Source organism: Quercus lobata, chromosome 12 (assembly GCF_001633185.2).
Source record: "Quercus lobata isolate SW786 chromosome 12, ValleyOak3.0 Primary Assembly, whole genome shotgun sequence".
Classification (NCBI taxonomy): domain Eukaryota; kingdom Viridiplantae; phylum Streptophyta; class Magnoliopsida; order Fagales; family Fagaceae; genus Quercus; species Quercus lobata.
This window is the reverse complement of record NC_044915.1, coordinates 33149507-33164970: the sequence shown is the minus strand read 5'-3', so window position 1 is coordinate 33164970 and position 15464 is coordinate 33149507. Positions and strand designations below refer to the sequence as shown.

Here is a 15464-nt window from a genome sequence, read left to right as displayed (position 1 = left end):
ACTTAGGGTCCATTTGGATAGAACTTATTTTACTGAAACTGAAAATTGAAAATATTGTAGCAAAATAATTTTTAAATGTGTGAATAATACCGTGGGACCCATTTTTAATAAAAAAGTGGTTGAAAAGTGAAGTTTATGGGTCTCGTGTATTGTTCATGGGACCCACGGAATTGATAAAAGGGACTGAAAAGTCAACAATATATGGCTATTGTTCATGAATAGTAGTCGTTTGACCCTTAAACACGTGTACAGTAACAGAGAGAAAAAAAAAATACACGTAAACGCAAAACGTAACAACCGGATCCAAACCCACACTTAGTGTGGGTTTGGATACACTTATTCTGCGTCTACGTTTGTGTTTTACTCATTTATTTATTTTTTTTAGTACGCGTTTCAGGAGCTTCATACACTGTTACGGCTACTGTTCGTGAACAGTAGCCGTAACTTTTGATTATTCTCCCGTAAACAGTGCACCATGCACTGTTCACGGTCCCACAAATCTCACATTTCAACTACTTTTTCATTAAAAATGAGTCCCATGATATTATTCACACATTTAAAAATTATTTTGCTGTAGTGTTTTTAGTTTTTAATTTTCAATTTTAGCAAAATAAGATCTATCTAAACGGACCTTTAGAGAGGAGTCGCTATGCGTGTTTGAGTTAGAGACAGTAAGTGAGTGTCTGTGCCGTGAGCGTATCGGTGGGTGGATTGGTGAATGGAAGAACTAAAAGCAAGGCCAGCAAAGTCGTCTTCTTTGACTCCATTAGGTTTCTTAGAAAGAGCAGCGACTGTGTATGTCAATTGCCCTTTTATTGTCTACAACAACACTACCTACACCTGGTCTCAAACTCACCGTCGATGCCTCCAACTAGCCTCATCAATCGTATCACTCCGCATCATCATCAAGAGGGGCCACGACGTGGTTTCCGTCATAGCCCCTAATATCCCTGCCACGTACGAGCTTCAATTTGCAGTCCCTATGTCCGGTGCCATTTTGAGCAACATCAACACTCATCTCGAAGCTCGCACTGTTTCTACTCTCCTCATTCACAGTGAATCTAAGCTTGTCTTCGTTAACTATCTCTCACTCCCTCTCATCCTCGAAGCCATCTCTCTCTTCCCACAACACGTGAATCCCCCATGTCTCATCCTCATCACTGATGATGAGATCTCATCGATAGATGATTTCCATGACACTTACGAAGGTCTGGTAGAGAAAGGTGATCCTAACTTTAATTGGGTCCGACTAGAGAGTGAGTGGGACCCGATGATCCTAAACTACACGTCTGGGACAACCTCAGCTCCAAAAAGAGTTGTCCATAGCCACAGAGGAACAACCATCGCGGCACTTGATGGACTCATAGATTGGTCCATACCAAAACAACCAGTTTACTTGTGGACCCTACCTATGTTTCATGGTAACGGGTGGTGTTTCTCTTGGGGCACGACAGTAGTGGGTGGTACCAACATCTGCCTCCGTAGATTCGACGCCACCATTATCTACCATTTGATTGAAAAGCACAATGTGACTCACATGTGTGGTGCACCTGTGGTGCTCAACATGCTATCAAACTCTCCCACCGCCAAACCACTCAAAAACCCGGTTCAAGTACTCACAGTCGGTTCTCCACCACTAGCTACTATACTCCATAAAGCCGAGTCATTGGTTTTTGTAGTGAGTCATGGGTACGGGTTGACTGAAACAGGTAGTATTGTAGTTTCATACGCGTGGAAATCAGAGTCGAACAAGCTTCCTACTACAGAGAAAGTGAGGTTAAAAGTGTTAACGTATATTATGCTATGGGCTTTAGGTCCAGCTAGGATTACTTGTATAGCACACTTGTACTTGTACTACACACATATGCCTCCTATATAAAGGCTCTGATGTATATTCTTTGATTTAGAAATACAATATAATTATTCAGTATTTCTAACATAGTATCAGAGCCACTGCTCTGACCTTTTCTTAGCAGTCTTGTCTTTATTAGTGTGACTCCCTTTTCAACATCGCTTCTGCCATCACAATAGCCGCTGCAGCCTCTCGCTGTTGAACCTCCGACGTCATCCAGCCTTCGTCCCTGGGTTCCGGACTTGCAGCCGCCGTCGTTAAGGAGTTTCACACTGCACAGACCACTGCCCTTTGCATCACCGCTGTAAATATTGCTCCGATTACGTTTGTGAAGGTACCACTGAGATCGTCTTGCACTGATCTACACAATCGTGGAAGCCTCGACACCATCAGAGACTGCACGCGCCGTCCAAAGGTTCTATTCCGCTGATCACGCGCCCCACGCACCTTCCATGCGCCACTACACAATTGGGTTTTCTATCACGCGCTCCCACGCGTTGCAATCTTAGGTCACACGCCTCAACCCTTTTGTTGACGTCACTAATGACGTTAGCCCTCGTTGCACCGTTGCTGACGTCACTTGCTTGCGTCAGCCGCTGACGTCATCTTTTGACTTTGAGGGTTTGATAGTTGATTTTGACTGGGCCATTAATCGTTGACCGTTGACTTTTGTAGTTTAGGTTCTCCTTACCTAGTTTTTTGTGTAGATTTCATTTTTACAGTCTGTTTTTGCATATTGTGTCTCTAAATGGATAAAAATGATATTTTTTTTCCTCGCCCCATCAATGCTATATTGGAGGGGAACAAGAATTACTTATCTTGGTCTCAAGCTATGCGTAGTTTTTTTAAGGGTCGCATGCTCTGGCATTATTGTACTAGTGCAATCACTATACCTGTCAAGGGAGCAAGTGAAGAAGACACTGCCTTTCTTGGTCGCATGATTGAATGGGATAGTCACAACCACATGATCCTCACATGGATTCGGAACACTTCCATTCCCTTCATTTCCAATCTGTTGGGCAGCTTTGATGATGCAAATCTGCATGGGATATGTTAGCCAAAAGGTACTCCACTACTCACGGATCCATGAAATATCAGTTAGTGGTTGAATTGCATCATCTCAGGCAAGAACCAGGGCAATCCATCAATGACTATTATGATCAGCTTCGCTTCATTTGAGACCAAATTGACCTTTCTAATCCAACTTGGGCATGTTCAAAGGATGCTTGACAATATGCTTCCATTAGAGATGAATTTCGCCTCTATGAGTTCCTGATGTCACTTCATAAGGACTTTGAGCCCATTCGAGATCAGCTTTTGAATCGCAGTCCTGCTCCCTCTCTTGATATTGCTATGAACGAGTTGGTTAGAGAAGAAGCTCGTCTTGCAACCCTTCAAGCCCAGAATAAGCTCAATGTTTTGGCTATTACTCCTACTGCTCCACTCATAGAGCAACCTCAGCAATCAGGTGATTCCTCTGGCTCTAGCAATTGTCACAAGCAGACCAATAAAAAGTTCTGCATCTATTGCAAGCGTCCTGGCCACACCATTGAGACTTGTTACCGTTGCAACAAATTTACTGCTGCTGTTGCTAATACTAAGCCTTCTCCTCCATTGGCTTCCATTTCGGCTGAGTCACAGTCTTCTGGATCCACTATCAACCTCTCTCCCACTGAACTACAGGAGATCATAACTCAGGCTGTTCATATGGTTGGTAATGCATCTCTTTCCACTACTCTATCAGTTCTACCTAGTAAGTCTCAAACTTGGCCTTTTGATTTTGCCTACCGCAATCACATGACACCTCACTCATCCTTATTCTCCAAACTTGACCCTGCACCACATCCTCTAAATATTCATATAGCTGATAGTTCCACCATGCATGGGAATAGTCTAGGTTTTGTTTCAACCTCCAACCTCTCTGTTCCTGGAGTCTTCTATGTACCTGACCTATCCTATAATTTATGCTCTGTGGGACAATTAGTTGAACTAGGTTATCGCCTTATTTTTTACTATTCTGGGTGTATTGTGCGGGATCTGAGGACGGGGCAGGAGCTTGGGACCAGTCCTAGAGTTGGGCGTATGTTTCCCGTGTACAATCTTCATCTTCCACCTGTTGCTCCTGTTTTTGTTGTTGCTGCAATTTCTTCCTTACCTTCTCTCGCACTTTGGCATTCTTGTCTTGGTCATGCACCATCTTCTCGGGTACAACAGTTAGCTTTTAAGGGTTTATTGGGTTCTGTGTCCAAAGACAATTTTGATTGTACTTCATGTCAGTTAGGAAAACAGTCAGCTTTGCCTTTTAATAACAATGAATCCATTTCTAACAGTATTTTTGAGTTAATTCATTTTGATGTTTGGGGACCTTCTCCCTGTTGCTAGTATTGGTGGATCTCGATATTTTGTTATTTTTATTGATGATTATTCTCATTATAGTTGGATATTTCCTATGAAATCTCATTATGAAATTTTACCAATATACAACAACTTTGCAAAAATGGTAGAAACACAATTCTCCGAACGTATCAAAACTTTTCGATCTGATAATGCTCTTGAATATACTCAATATGCGTTTCAAGCTCTGTTACATTCCTATGGCACTGTACATTATCTAACTTGCCCAAGTACCTTTTAGCAAAATGGTCGAGCTGAAAGAAAACTTCGTCATATTCTTGACACTGTTCGTGCTCTTCTTCTTTCTGCCAAAGTTCTTGCCCCTTTTTGGGGTGAAGCTGCTCTTCATGTTGCTCATGCGATTAATCGCATTCCAAGCGTTGTCATCCATAATTAGACTCCGTATGAGCGTCTCTTTGGGTCATCCCCTGACTATCATCACCTTCACTCCTTTGGATCTGCTTGTTTCGTTCTTCTTCAGCCTCATAAGCACAACAAACTTGAGCCTCGATCTAGACTTTGTTGTTTCCTTGGTTATGGTGAAACTCAAAAAGGGTATAGGTGTTATGATCCTGTTTCTCATCGTTTTCATGTTTCTCGTAATGTTGTCTTTTGGGAACACCAATTGTTTGTTGAACTCTCTCATTTTCGTTATTCCCTGACTACCTCCTTTGTTTTAGAAATTTTTCCAGATTAGTCTCTTGTTCCTTCTATAAATACTTTTGATCCTCCTTTGGACTTCTCTCCAGATATTTTTGATGCTTCTCCTAGACAGGTTGAAGATGAACAGGTTAATGACGAGCTACCCCACCTTGAGCCTGGGTCCCTTGCTCCTGCTCCGCCTGAAGATCCTCCACAAGACATTCCATCACGCCATTCAACCAGGGTAAGATCCATTCCTACACATTTACTTGACTATCATTGTTACACTGCCCTTGCTACACTTCACGAGCCTCAAATCTATCGTGAGGCCTCCATTGACCCTTTATGGCAGATTGCAATGAAAGAGGAACTTGATGTATTAACCAAAAACCATACTTGAGATCTGGTCACTCTCCCTCTTGGATAGTCTGTGGTTGGTTGTAAGTGGATCTATAAGATCAAGACTCGCTCTGATGGGTCCATTGAGTGCTACAAGGCTCATCTTGTTGTAAAAGATTTTACACAGGAGTATGGGATTGATTATGAAGAGACCTTTATTCCAGTTGCTCGAATCTCATTTGTTTGTGCTCTCTTAGTTGTTGCTGCTGCTAGTAAATGAGATCTTTTTCAGATGGATGTTAAAAATGCTTTCCTTAATGGGGATTTGAGTGAAGAAGTCTATATGCAACCTCCTCCCGGTTTCTCTGTTGAATCAAATAAGGTTTGTCATCTTCAACGTGCACTTTATGGTCTTAAACAAGCTCCACGAGCTTGATTTGCCAAATTCAGCTCCACCATCTTTCGCTTAGGTTACACTACCAGTCCGTATGATTTTGCCTTATTTCTTCATCGTACTGATAAAGGCACCATTTTGCTTCTTCTATATGTGGATGATATGATCATAACTGGTGATGACCTCAGTGGCATTCATGAACTCAAGGATTTTCTCAGTCAGCAATTTGAGATGAAAGATCTTGGACATCTCAGCTATTTCTTGGGTCTTGAAATTACTCATTCCACAGATGGTCTTTATATTACTCAAGCCAAGTATGTTTCTGACCTTTTGTCTCGAGTTGGACTCACTGACAACAAGACTGTTGACACTCTAGTTGAACTTAATGCGTATCTGACAACCTCGGGGGGGGGGGGGGGAACCATTGTCTAATTCTTCTCTTTATAGACGATTGGTTGGCAATCTAATTTATCTCACAATTACTCGTCTAGACATCTTCTATGCTGTTCATCAGATGAGCCAGTATCTGTCTGCTCTATGATCAACTCACTATGCTGTTGTTCTGTGCATTCTTCAATACCTGAAGGGCATTCTCTTCCATGGCTTTTTCTACTCAGCTTAGTCTCCACTTGTACTCCGTGTATTCTCTGATGCTGATTGGGCAGGAGATCCCACTGATCGCAAGTCCACTACAGGTTATTGCTTTCTCCTTGGTTCTTCTTTGATTTCTTGGCGAAGTAAGAAACAAACTTTTGTGGCCCACTCCAGTACTGAAGCAGAATATTGTGCCCTTGTTGATACCACATCTGAGCTCCTTTGGTTATGATGGCTTCTTAAGGATTTTGATGTGTCCACATCCTCTGCTACTCCCCTTTATTGTGACAACCAAAGTACCATTCATATTGCTCACAATGATGTCTTCTATGAACGGACTAAACGCATCGAGATTGATTGTCATTTTATCCGTTATCATCTTGTCCATGGTGCTCTCAAACTTTTCTCCGTCTCCTCCAAATATCAACTTGCAGACATCTTCACCAAGTCACTTCCTAAGGGACACACTCGTGATTTGGTTGACAACCTTAAGCTGGTCTCACATCCACCTTGAGTTTGAGGGGGGCTGTTAACGTATATTATGCTATGGGCTTTAGGCTCAGCTAGGATTACTTGTATAGCATACTTGTACTTGTACTACACTTTACTTGTACTGCACACATATGCCTCCTATATAAAGGTCCTGATGTATATTCTTTGATTCAGAAATACAATATAATTATTCAGTATTTCTAACAAAAAGCAAGACAAGGAGTGAGGACTATTGGAATGAGTGAAGTGGAGGTGGTGGACAAAGAGTCAGGAATGAATGTGAAACGAGATGGGTTATCGATGGGTGAGATCGTATTCAGAGGTGGGTGTTTGATGCTTGGTTATCTGAAAGACCCAATGGGAACCTCCAAGTGCTTGAAAGAAAATGGTTGGTTTTACACTAGGGACGTGGGAGTGATACACCCAGATGGGTATTTGGAGATCAAAGATCAGTCCAAGGATGTTATTATCAGTGGCGGAGAGAACTGGAGCAGTGTGGAGGTTGATTCAGTGCTTTACACGCATCCAGAGATTAACGAGGCGGCTGTGGTAACTCGGCCAGATGAGTTCTGGGGTGAAACACCATGTGCATTTGTGAGCTTGAAAGGGTCGAGTAAGAAGCCAAGTGAGAAGGAGATTATGGAGTTTTGTAGGGCAAGGTTGGCGCATTACATGGTTCCGAAGACAGTGGTGTTCAAGGATGAGCTGCCCAAGACTTCAACCGGGAAGATTCAGAAGTTTGAGCTCAGACAGGCTAAGGCCATGGGATCCCCAAGAGCGCCGAGTCGGATGTAGCTACCTGCGTACTCTGAAGAAAATCAATGAGTTGTTGCTTGAGTCAGACTCGCACAAGTTACTCATCGTCGTCATTGATGATCATCTTCTCTACCTATTAATAATTAAATCATAAGAAAAATGTTGTGATTGTGTGATCGCTTATGTGTCACATATATGCTTTAGGTAAACGTTCGGTGTCACTGTAATGGCTTGCACTGTTCTACCAAAATAATAATAATGGCTTGCGTAGTATTAATTGCATGTTTAAGTTTCTGTGCATTTCGTTTTTCTGAACTGAAGTAATTTGACATGATCCGATTTCCATAAGTGAATCAATATTACTTTGGTTTTTTTTTTTTTTGAAGGTTCATACTTCATAAGTAATTGATTAGCTCATGTGCTTTTTCTTTTTGGTAAATAAGGATAACATATATTAAACTAGAAAGGCAGTACAAAGAAGTCCAGATATTTAGCTTATACAGTGAATCGGATATCTAGTAGTTTTGTCTGCAAAGTCTAAAGACAAAATGGATCACTATTCTAGGAACAAACAAAATTTTAGTGATCAGTCCTTGTTGGTGCAGATTGCTAAAGTCTGAAAGAAAGGTTCTGTCCATCCACCTAGCCTAGCCTTCTTGACATAGTTGCAAATCTGAACTAAATATTTATCATTGCTAATAACATATAGCCTCTGATATCCCATATCCTTTGCTTTCATTAGAGCTAACAAAAGAGCTTCCTGGGCTGCTTGATGGCGAGTTTTAACTCCACTCCTTCTGGTTCTTTTGTTCTTGGTAGCTGCTACCTTTATCAAAAGTTGCCAATTTTGTCTGCAATCCTTTGTTCTATTCCTGCTTCTTTGACAATGATTGTGCCCTTTATACAAATTAAAAGCCTCCTTGAACCTGCAAATAAAAGATTGAGATGTGAGAATTACTTCTACAGGATTAGGAGTTTTCCCATTGTGCAGAACCTAGTTCATGTGCCTTTTCTAATAGTCAAGAAATAAGATTGGTTCATAGACCTTATTGTGACATGACCCATGCTTTTTATTTGGGTAAAAGATTTTCAAACAAGCGGATAACAGAAATGGGCACAGGGCTTGTCTTAGAACATCTCCAATAGATAGTCTACACCTATTTTTTGGAAAGAAAACTCCATTGTTCATCCACTGTTCACCCTCCAATAGATTCTCTAAATTCAAAATTTTTCCAAATTTTTTTTGAAGTTGCTATAGTGCTTCTCTAGATACAGAGAACACTATGGCAATTCCAAATGAATTTTTATACTTAAAAAAGTCATACATCTCAATAAAAAAAAAAAAAATAATTTCTCTCTCCTCTCATGGCTACAAACACAATGGCTACAAACATAACAATCTTTTTCTCAAATATCTCTAAACTCAAGCATAATCAGATTATTAGAATACAAACTCAAAAACACAATTTTAAAATTAATTAAATCATAACAATAAAAGCAAAAAAAGAAAAAAAAAGAAGAAGAAGAAAGAAGACAGAAGACAGAAGACAGAAGTCATCTAACCAAGGATGTCAATATCGTACTGGAGGCCGTATCGGTTTGGTTACCGGTACGATATATTTCGGATACCGGTCAATGCCGATGTACCGTTTCGGGTTTACCACTATTTTTTATATTTATAAATATATATATATATATATTATAATAAATATAAAAGTTTACCATAAAACGTTTCCTCAATTCAGAACTAATTATTCATGGTTTTAAACTTTAGTATCAATTAAAAGGGAAAAAAAAAATAGAAAGCTTAAAAGTTACCATTGTATACTAAAAAAACAAATAATATTAAAAATTAATGCAAATAAGTTACCATTTTTTCTTAACAAAAATTTTAAAATTACAAAACTTAAAAAAAAAAAAAAGAAATTTTTTCTGTACCGGCCGGTATTGCCCGAAATTGGCCGGTATGGCCTGTATTTTTTCCGGTACGAAACAGGAGGGTCAAGCGTACCGGATTGTTGGCCGGTATGGTATATTCCGGCCGTACCGGCTGGTACGGTACGGAATTGACAACATTACATCTAATCCATCAGGACTGCGTTGGGGACGAAGATGAGTGACGACTCCAAGTTGGGCCAACTGCTTTGGGACGAAGATGACCCATTTGGACTGCGTTGGGGACGAATATTCTGGAATCAAGTAAAAAAAAGAAAAAAAAGAATGAGAGAACTGAAGAAAAAAAAAGGAGAGAGAATGAGAGCTGCTAGAATGTTCTTGAATGAGGGAGAAAAAGAAAATAAAAGAGGGGGGGGGGGAGAGAGAGATAGGACAACATGTGTGGAGGAGAAAAACGAGAAAAAAAGAAATGAAGCGTATGGATGAAATGAAATGAGAGAAAGGAGAAATAATATAAAGAATAAAAAAAATCCTAATTGAGAAATATTACCACAATATTTTCACAATAAATTTTAAGTAATAGATTGTTATTAGTTAATATTTGTGAGTAAAAAAAAAAAATTTCAGTGGTGAGTTCAAATTAGAACTATTAACAACTTTTTACATAAATTTTGTTGTGAAAGTATTGCAAAAAATGTTGTGGACGTAACACTTTTCATTGAAAAAAATAATATAAAGAATAAAAAAATCATAATTGAGAAATATTACCACAATATTTTCACAATAAATTTTAAGTAACAGATTGTTATTAGTTAATATTTGTGAGTAAAAAAAAAAATTTCAGTGGTGGGTTCAAATTAGAACTAGTAACAACTTTTCACATAAATTTTGTTGTGAAAATATTGCAAAAAATGTTGTGGACGTAACACTTTTCATTGAAAAATATAATTGTTGGGATGAATATAGGAAGAATAAAGAATGAATAAAGAAATAATATTTAAATGAGATAGAAAATGGGATAGAGAATCTGATGAAAAGTGTATTTGAAAAAATAGATCGTTAAAAGGTAAAAATTACTATTCATTTTTCAGACAATACAAAAATTTAAAGAATCTGCTGGTGATGCTCTTAAATACTGCAATATCCAAAATATCGAATGTATGCTAGTGCTAGCAGAAGCTTTTGCCTTTAAATAGGGGTAGGCCTGCCCTTAAAGGCAGTATATTCAAATCGGTTCTTTTTGTTACACTTAAATAATATTATAGTGTTTAATATTATATATATATATATATATATATTCTTTTTTTGGGATAAAATTTTAAAATTATAATAAATTTTACTGCAAAAATTTTTATAAACAATATAGCAAGGAATTTGATAAGTAATATTTCATGAAGATAATAAACAAGTATTTGAATGAATAATGCTAAGGATATTATAAATTTTTTACAATACGAGACTTATAAAGATGTATCACCCATCACAAAAAATAATTCAAATATGCATCTAATAGATTCTCGAAGTCTACAAATCATATTAATTGTTACATCAATTTGTAAAGGTGAAGTAAAATTTATAGCATTTTCCTATGAACTACTTTTTGTAATTAATAACACATATTTATAGGTCCTATGTATTTGAAATTGTCTTATCTCAAACATTACTCAATTCTTTAAAACTTCTTAAAAATAGAAGGAAAATGTAAAACTAATTTTTTTTTTTTCCCATATCTCCAAAAAACTTTTTTTTTTTAAAATAAATCAAATTTTATCCCAAATTTGGAGTCTTCCTCTAGTAGGGGGCCTAGGCGATGGCCTAGGCCTAGGGCCAGCCCTGAATGGGCATTACAGGTAGCAAAAACCATTGAAGCCACAAATGCGCGAGTAGAAAGGTATTGCCTTGAATGTTTAGACTGTAGAGGCCCAAATTTTGCTCAGATCCAATGCTGTCAGTTAGAATATTACAGGAGTAGTTGAGGATTGTCTTGATACTTGTTTGTTTTCTTGGACCCTTAGGAGTTCTAACAGAGCACCTCATGGGCTCTTCAAAATTTTGTTGTAGCTTGGCTTCCCCTTCCAGGCCCCTCTCCTTTTTGTGTTGTGGTGGAGGAAGAGGATTCCTAAAGCCTCCTCCTTCCCCCACCCCCCCCCCCCCCCCCCCAACTTTTGTGTGCGTGTGTGTGGCTTTTCTCTGGTTTTTATGTAGTAGCTTTCCTTCTTCAATAATATTTTCAATTCATCAATCAAACAAAAAAGAAGAAGAAAAGAGTAAACTTATTCATGAGCTTGATACAACAGCGGAAACGTTGCAAATCCATTTTGAAACCAGAAGAGCAATGTTTTAAATGACAATGAAGGTGATGAACAAAGCTAGATTTCAGCTTTTTAAAAAAGTTTTCTTTACAAGCGATAGAATAATAAAAAATTCCAAATACCATAATTCCCGATAATGTGAATGTCTGTATTTGCCTTCTTAATTTTATTGAATTAACCATGGCAAACAATCATTCCCGGAACGATCCATTTTGAAATTAATGGCCATTCTTCTCCACAAAATTATCAAAAACACCAAAGTATTGACCTGATAAAGATCCGCCAGGGTTGTAAACTCGCAAACAATTTTTTTGAAAAAAAATGTAACTTGAAAAAAGGCAAATTATATATATAGGGCAAATTACACTTTTCCACCTAAACTTTCACCCCATTTACAATCCCCCATTGATAGCTTGGAGGACATTGTAAATGGGGAGACAATTTGGGGGTAAAAACAGAATATAATTTCCCCTATATAAAAGGCATATTAAGTAAAACCCGCTACACTTAACTAGTTTTGCATCCATCAGTAGATCATAAATTCTCATTCGTGCCAAATCTTAAGTCAATTCATTCCAGTAGCTCACGCTTATTTATATAAAAAAAATTGATTATAAGAATGAAATAGTTGCGGATTACTTGACATTTTTGGCAAGCGTGACAAGTGAAGCCCAACATACAGCAGCAAAAAAGTAAAAACAGAGGCATGCGGAAAACCACAACCCCATGAACACTGATCTTCAAAGAATATATATAACCATCACTATAGCTTTTCAACAAACCAGGATGCTGTAAAGCAATCTCACAAGAAAAATTGCCATGCAGTAAGCAGCTATAGTTATAACAGCAGATGTTTTCTATTATTTCAAAGATTGGTTATGTTGAAGTTTCTATTTGTTTAACAGGAAAAAATAATATTCTTCTGAAAAGAAACGGCACTTCTTGCTTTCTAGAAGTCTAATGAATAATACTGTGCTGACCAGCAAGCTATGTGCCCTTTAGGCTTTAACATATATCCCTAACATAAATCTAGGAAATGTACAAGCAGAGACTGATTTTATGGTAATTACATCTTTAACAATAAGCTCATCATCTTCCTGTCTATCCTATTACCAATTAAAGATTCAGTAATCAATTTTCCAATTACAATTGGTTCAATTGTTCTAAAAGTTGTATTGCGAGAGAAGCACCACCAAAGAAATGTGGGAAATTCCAAATGCTTATTGTATAGAAAGTACATACATGATGACAATAAAGTAGTCCAATGCAGACCACCTTTTTTTCCCCTCTTTTTTTTTTTCTTATACACAGTAACATAGAACTATTATCATCAAGAATCAGATTAAGAATATAGAACTGTACATTTTATGGGGTTACCAGAACTTATCATCAAATTCTGTCAAGGTTGATGAAGATGTTTCAACCTTTTCCTCCTCCAGCTCCAACTCTGGCTCTCCAGGCCCAAATTCAGCAGATTCAATAGCAGCAAGATTCTTCAAATCAACCACTGAAAGTTCATCTAGGTGCCTCACCACCAAGTCTGCAGCCCCAAGCTCATAGACAGGATGCTTGCTAGCAACAGCAACACACTTCATCTGCGCATCATGGGCAGCCTCCACTGTCTGATTTGAGTTCCCAAACACAATGCACCGCTCAGGAGTATATTTTAGAAGCTGTGCTGCATACATAAACATCTCTGGATCAGGTTTCCCCCTGTGAACATCCTCTGCAGCTACAATCACAGTAAAGTGGCCTTCAATGCCAATTGTTCCAATTGCAGTCTCGAGAGTTTTTCTAGGACGCGTAGAAACCAATGCCATAGGTATCTTGTAATGCATCAAGATATTCACAAACTCTCTTGACCCAGCTCGTAGACTATAAATCCCGCCTTGTAAAGCCTGGTATATCTCTTCTTTCCTATCAGCCATTCTTCTCACTTGAGCTGGGTCTCTTGACCAGCACAGAACTTCAGATATCGCCTGCTCATTCTTCATGCCTTCTACTCTTCTAAGAATAAAAGCTGGGGGAGGAGATTTTCCTTCTTCTTGAGAAAGAGCCAGCCAAGCTTGCTTCTCAAGATCAGGATTATCTTCAATTAAGACTCCTTCCCATTCAAATATGGCACCTAACCAACCAGATCCCATTCTTTCTTGTCTAAGGAGGGGATTGTGTAGTGAAGGATTGTCAGCTTTGTTCTCGGGTGGCCACAAACCAGGTTTTCGGTCAAAGTCATTGTCAAATTCATAATTCCAGTCACTAGGAATTCTCTCTTCTCTGAACGAATATGCCTCTTTAGTCAGCTCCATTGCCAAGGCCTTAATTGATGAAATTTCCAACCGATCAGCTCTCAATCTTGGCAAAGTAGGAGAAGCAACAAGCCTTCCACCAAGAAATTCTGTAATTGGGAACCAGTAGTTACCCAAAGATCTCCATTTGCATGAAAGATCCTTGACAAAAGTCCCTTGACACAATGGTCGATGCCCAAGAATGGATGTTGTAGCAATCGATTCAGCCATTCTTAAAAAGTGTCAACCACTCAAAAACCACTTAGAATTTAGCAAATTCCCCTAATGAAACAGACCCTTTTAAGCTCTTGGTGAATTGAACAGAAAATGACCTATATACCCAACTGGGATTCTTAGCAATAAAGTCTAACCTTCTTTAACAGAAAACCAACTCACACATGAAAATACCACAAACAACTTATATACTAGTTAAAGATACCATCTTTTTGTGAGAAAACAAAGGGGTAAAAAACAAAGCAGCCTTCCCACAACAAAAATACAAACTTTATAGTCAAAGAACCACCACAAACATCCCCTTCAAGCAAAACTATGCATATGCCATTAATCCAAAACCCCAAATTAACAAAGATAAACTACCAAATAGCTATTAAATTCAATCCCCAGAAGTGTAAACAGGAAAATAAAAATCAATATAGTACCAAAACAAAGACTTCCAGCAATATATGCATCAGAGACCAAGTTTCATATAAAAAGCAACTCTTATTATCTCTATATATATACAAATTATGACTATGTATATACAAAGAGAAACTGAAAGGAAAAAAGATGAAGAAAAAACAGAAAAATAACTGACCGTTAAAGAAGAATTGGACGGCTAAGATATTAGAGACACACAGAGAAAGAGAGGGTCTGATTCTTCAGGAAGGATTAGATGGATATCTCTCTCTCCAATTCTTTCTTGAAGAAGAAATGAAAAATGTGTCTCTATTTTTTTGTGGTTTATAACTTCGACAACGGAGACCTGTCATGCCGGTGATAGCCACCGGATGAAGGGACACGTGTAGGTGAGTGAATTCATTAGCTGTTTGGGGGGTCACTTGCCACAAGCCTGTGATGATAGCCGCTCCTTCGTTGTTAGAGCTATGCGCCGGGTTTAGCTAATTATTTACAGAAATGCCATTATTCCTGTGAATAATTAGCTAAGCCGCGCACCTCTATGGCAGGAGTCCTTTGACCCATTACTCGTGCGAGTCTAATGGTTGTGGTTTGAGTCACGGCGTTTCAGTTTAAAATGTTGTGCCCACATAGATAGCTCCAAGTAGATTTGGTGATTCCACGTCATAGAATTCTAGTTTATGTGGACCAAGGAAATGATAATGAGCCGTATGAGCCATTTTTTAATTCATAAAAAAAGTACTGCCATTATTAGAATTTTTTTATTAAATTTTTTTTAAAGGTTTGAAACCGCAATTCCTAATTCCTATCCTCCATGAACAAATGCTAAGATTGCTACTTTTTACCAATTCATTATGTGGTAAGTTATAAGT

General features: G+C 38.3%; 1 protein-coding gene and 1 pseudogene across 2 annotated transcripts; one reads left to right on the top strand and one right to left on the bottom strand.

Annotated features, from left to right (window-relative positions):
• The first annotated feature begins 718 nt into the window (after positions 1–718).
• LOC115971512 lies at positions 719–7502 on the top strand (annotated as a pseudogene).
• A 5326-nt stretch (positions 7503–12828) lies between these two features.
• LOC115971513 (5-amino-6-(5-phospho-D-ribitylamino)uracil phosphatase, chloroplastic) lies at positions 12829–14889 on the bottom strand. 2 transcript variants are annotated; one of them, XM_031091478.1, is made up of 2 exons: positions 14771–14889; positions 12829–14238 (listed from the first exon to the last, which is right to left on the bottom strand). In XM_031091478.1, exon 2 carries the CDS (start codon positions 14185–14187, stop codon positions 13045–13047), a length of 1143 nt encoding a protein of 380 aa, XP_030947338.1. In that variant the 5' UTR covers positions 14188–14238; positions 14771–14889; the 3' UTR covers positions 12829–13044. The 2 variants fall into 2 exon arrangements, with proteins under 2 accessions (XP_030947338.1, XP_030947337.1); XM_031091477.1 differs by having other exon boundaries at positions 12829–14288; positions 14771–14888.
• Positions 14890–15464: the final 575 nt, after the last annotated feature.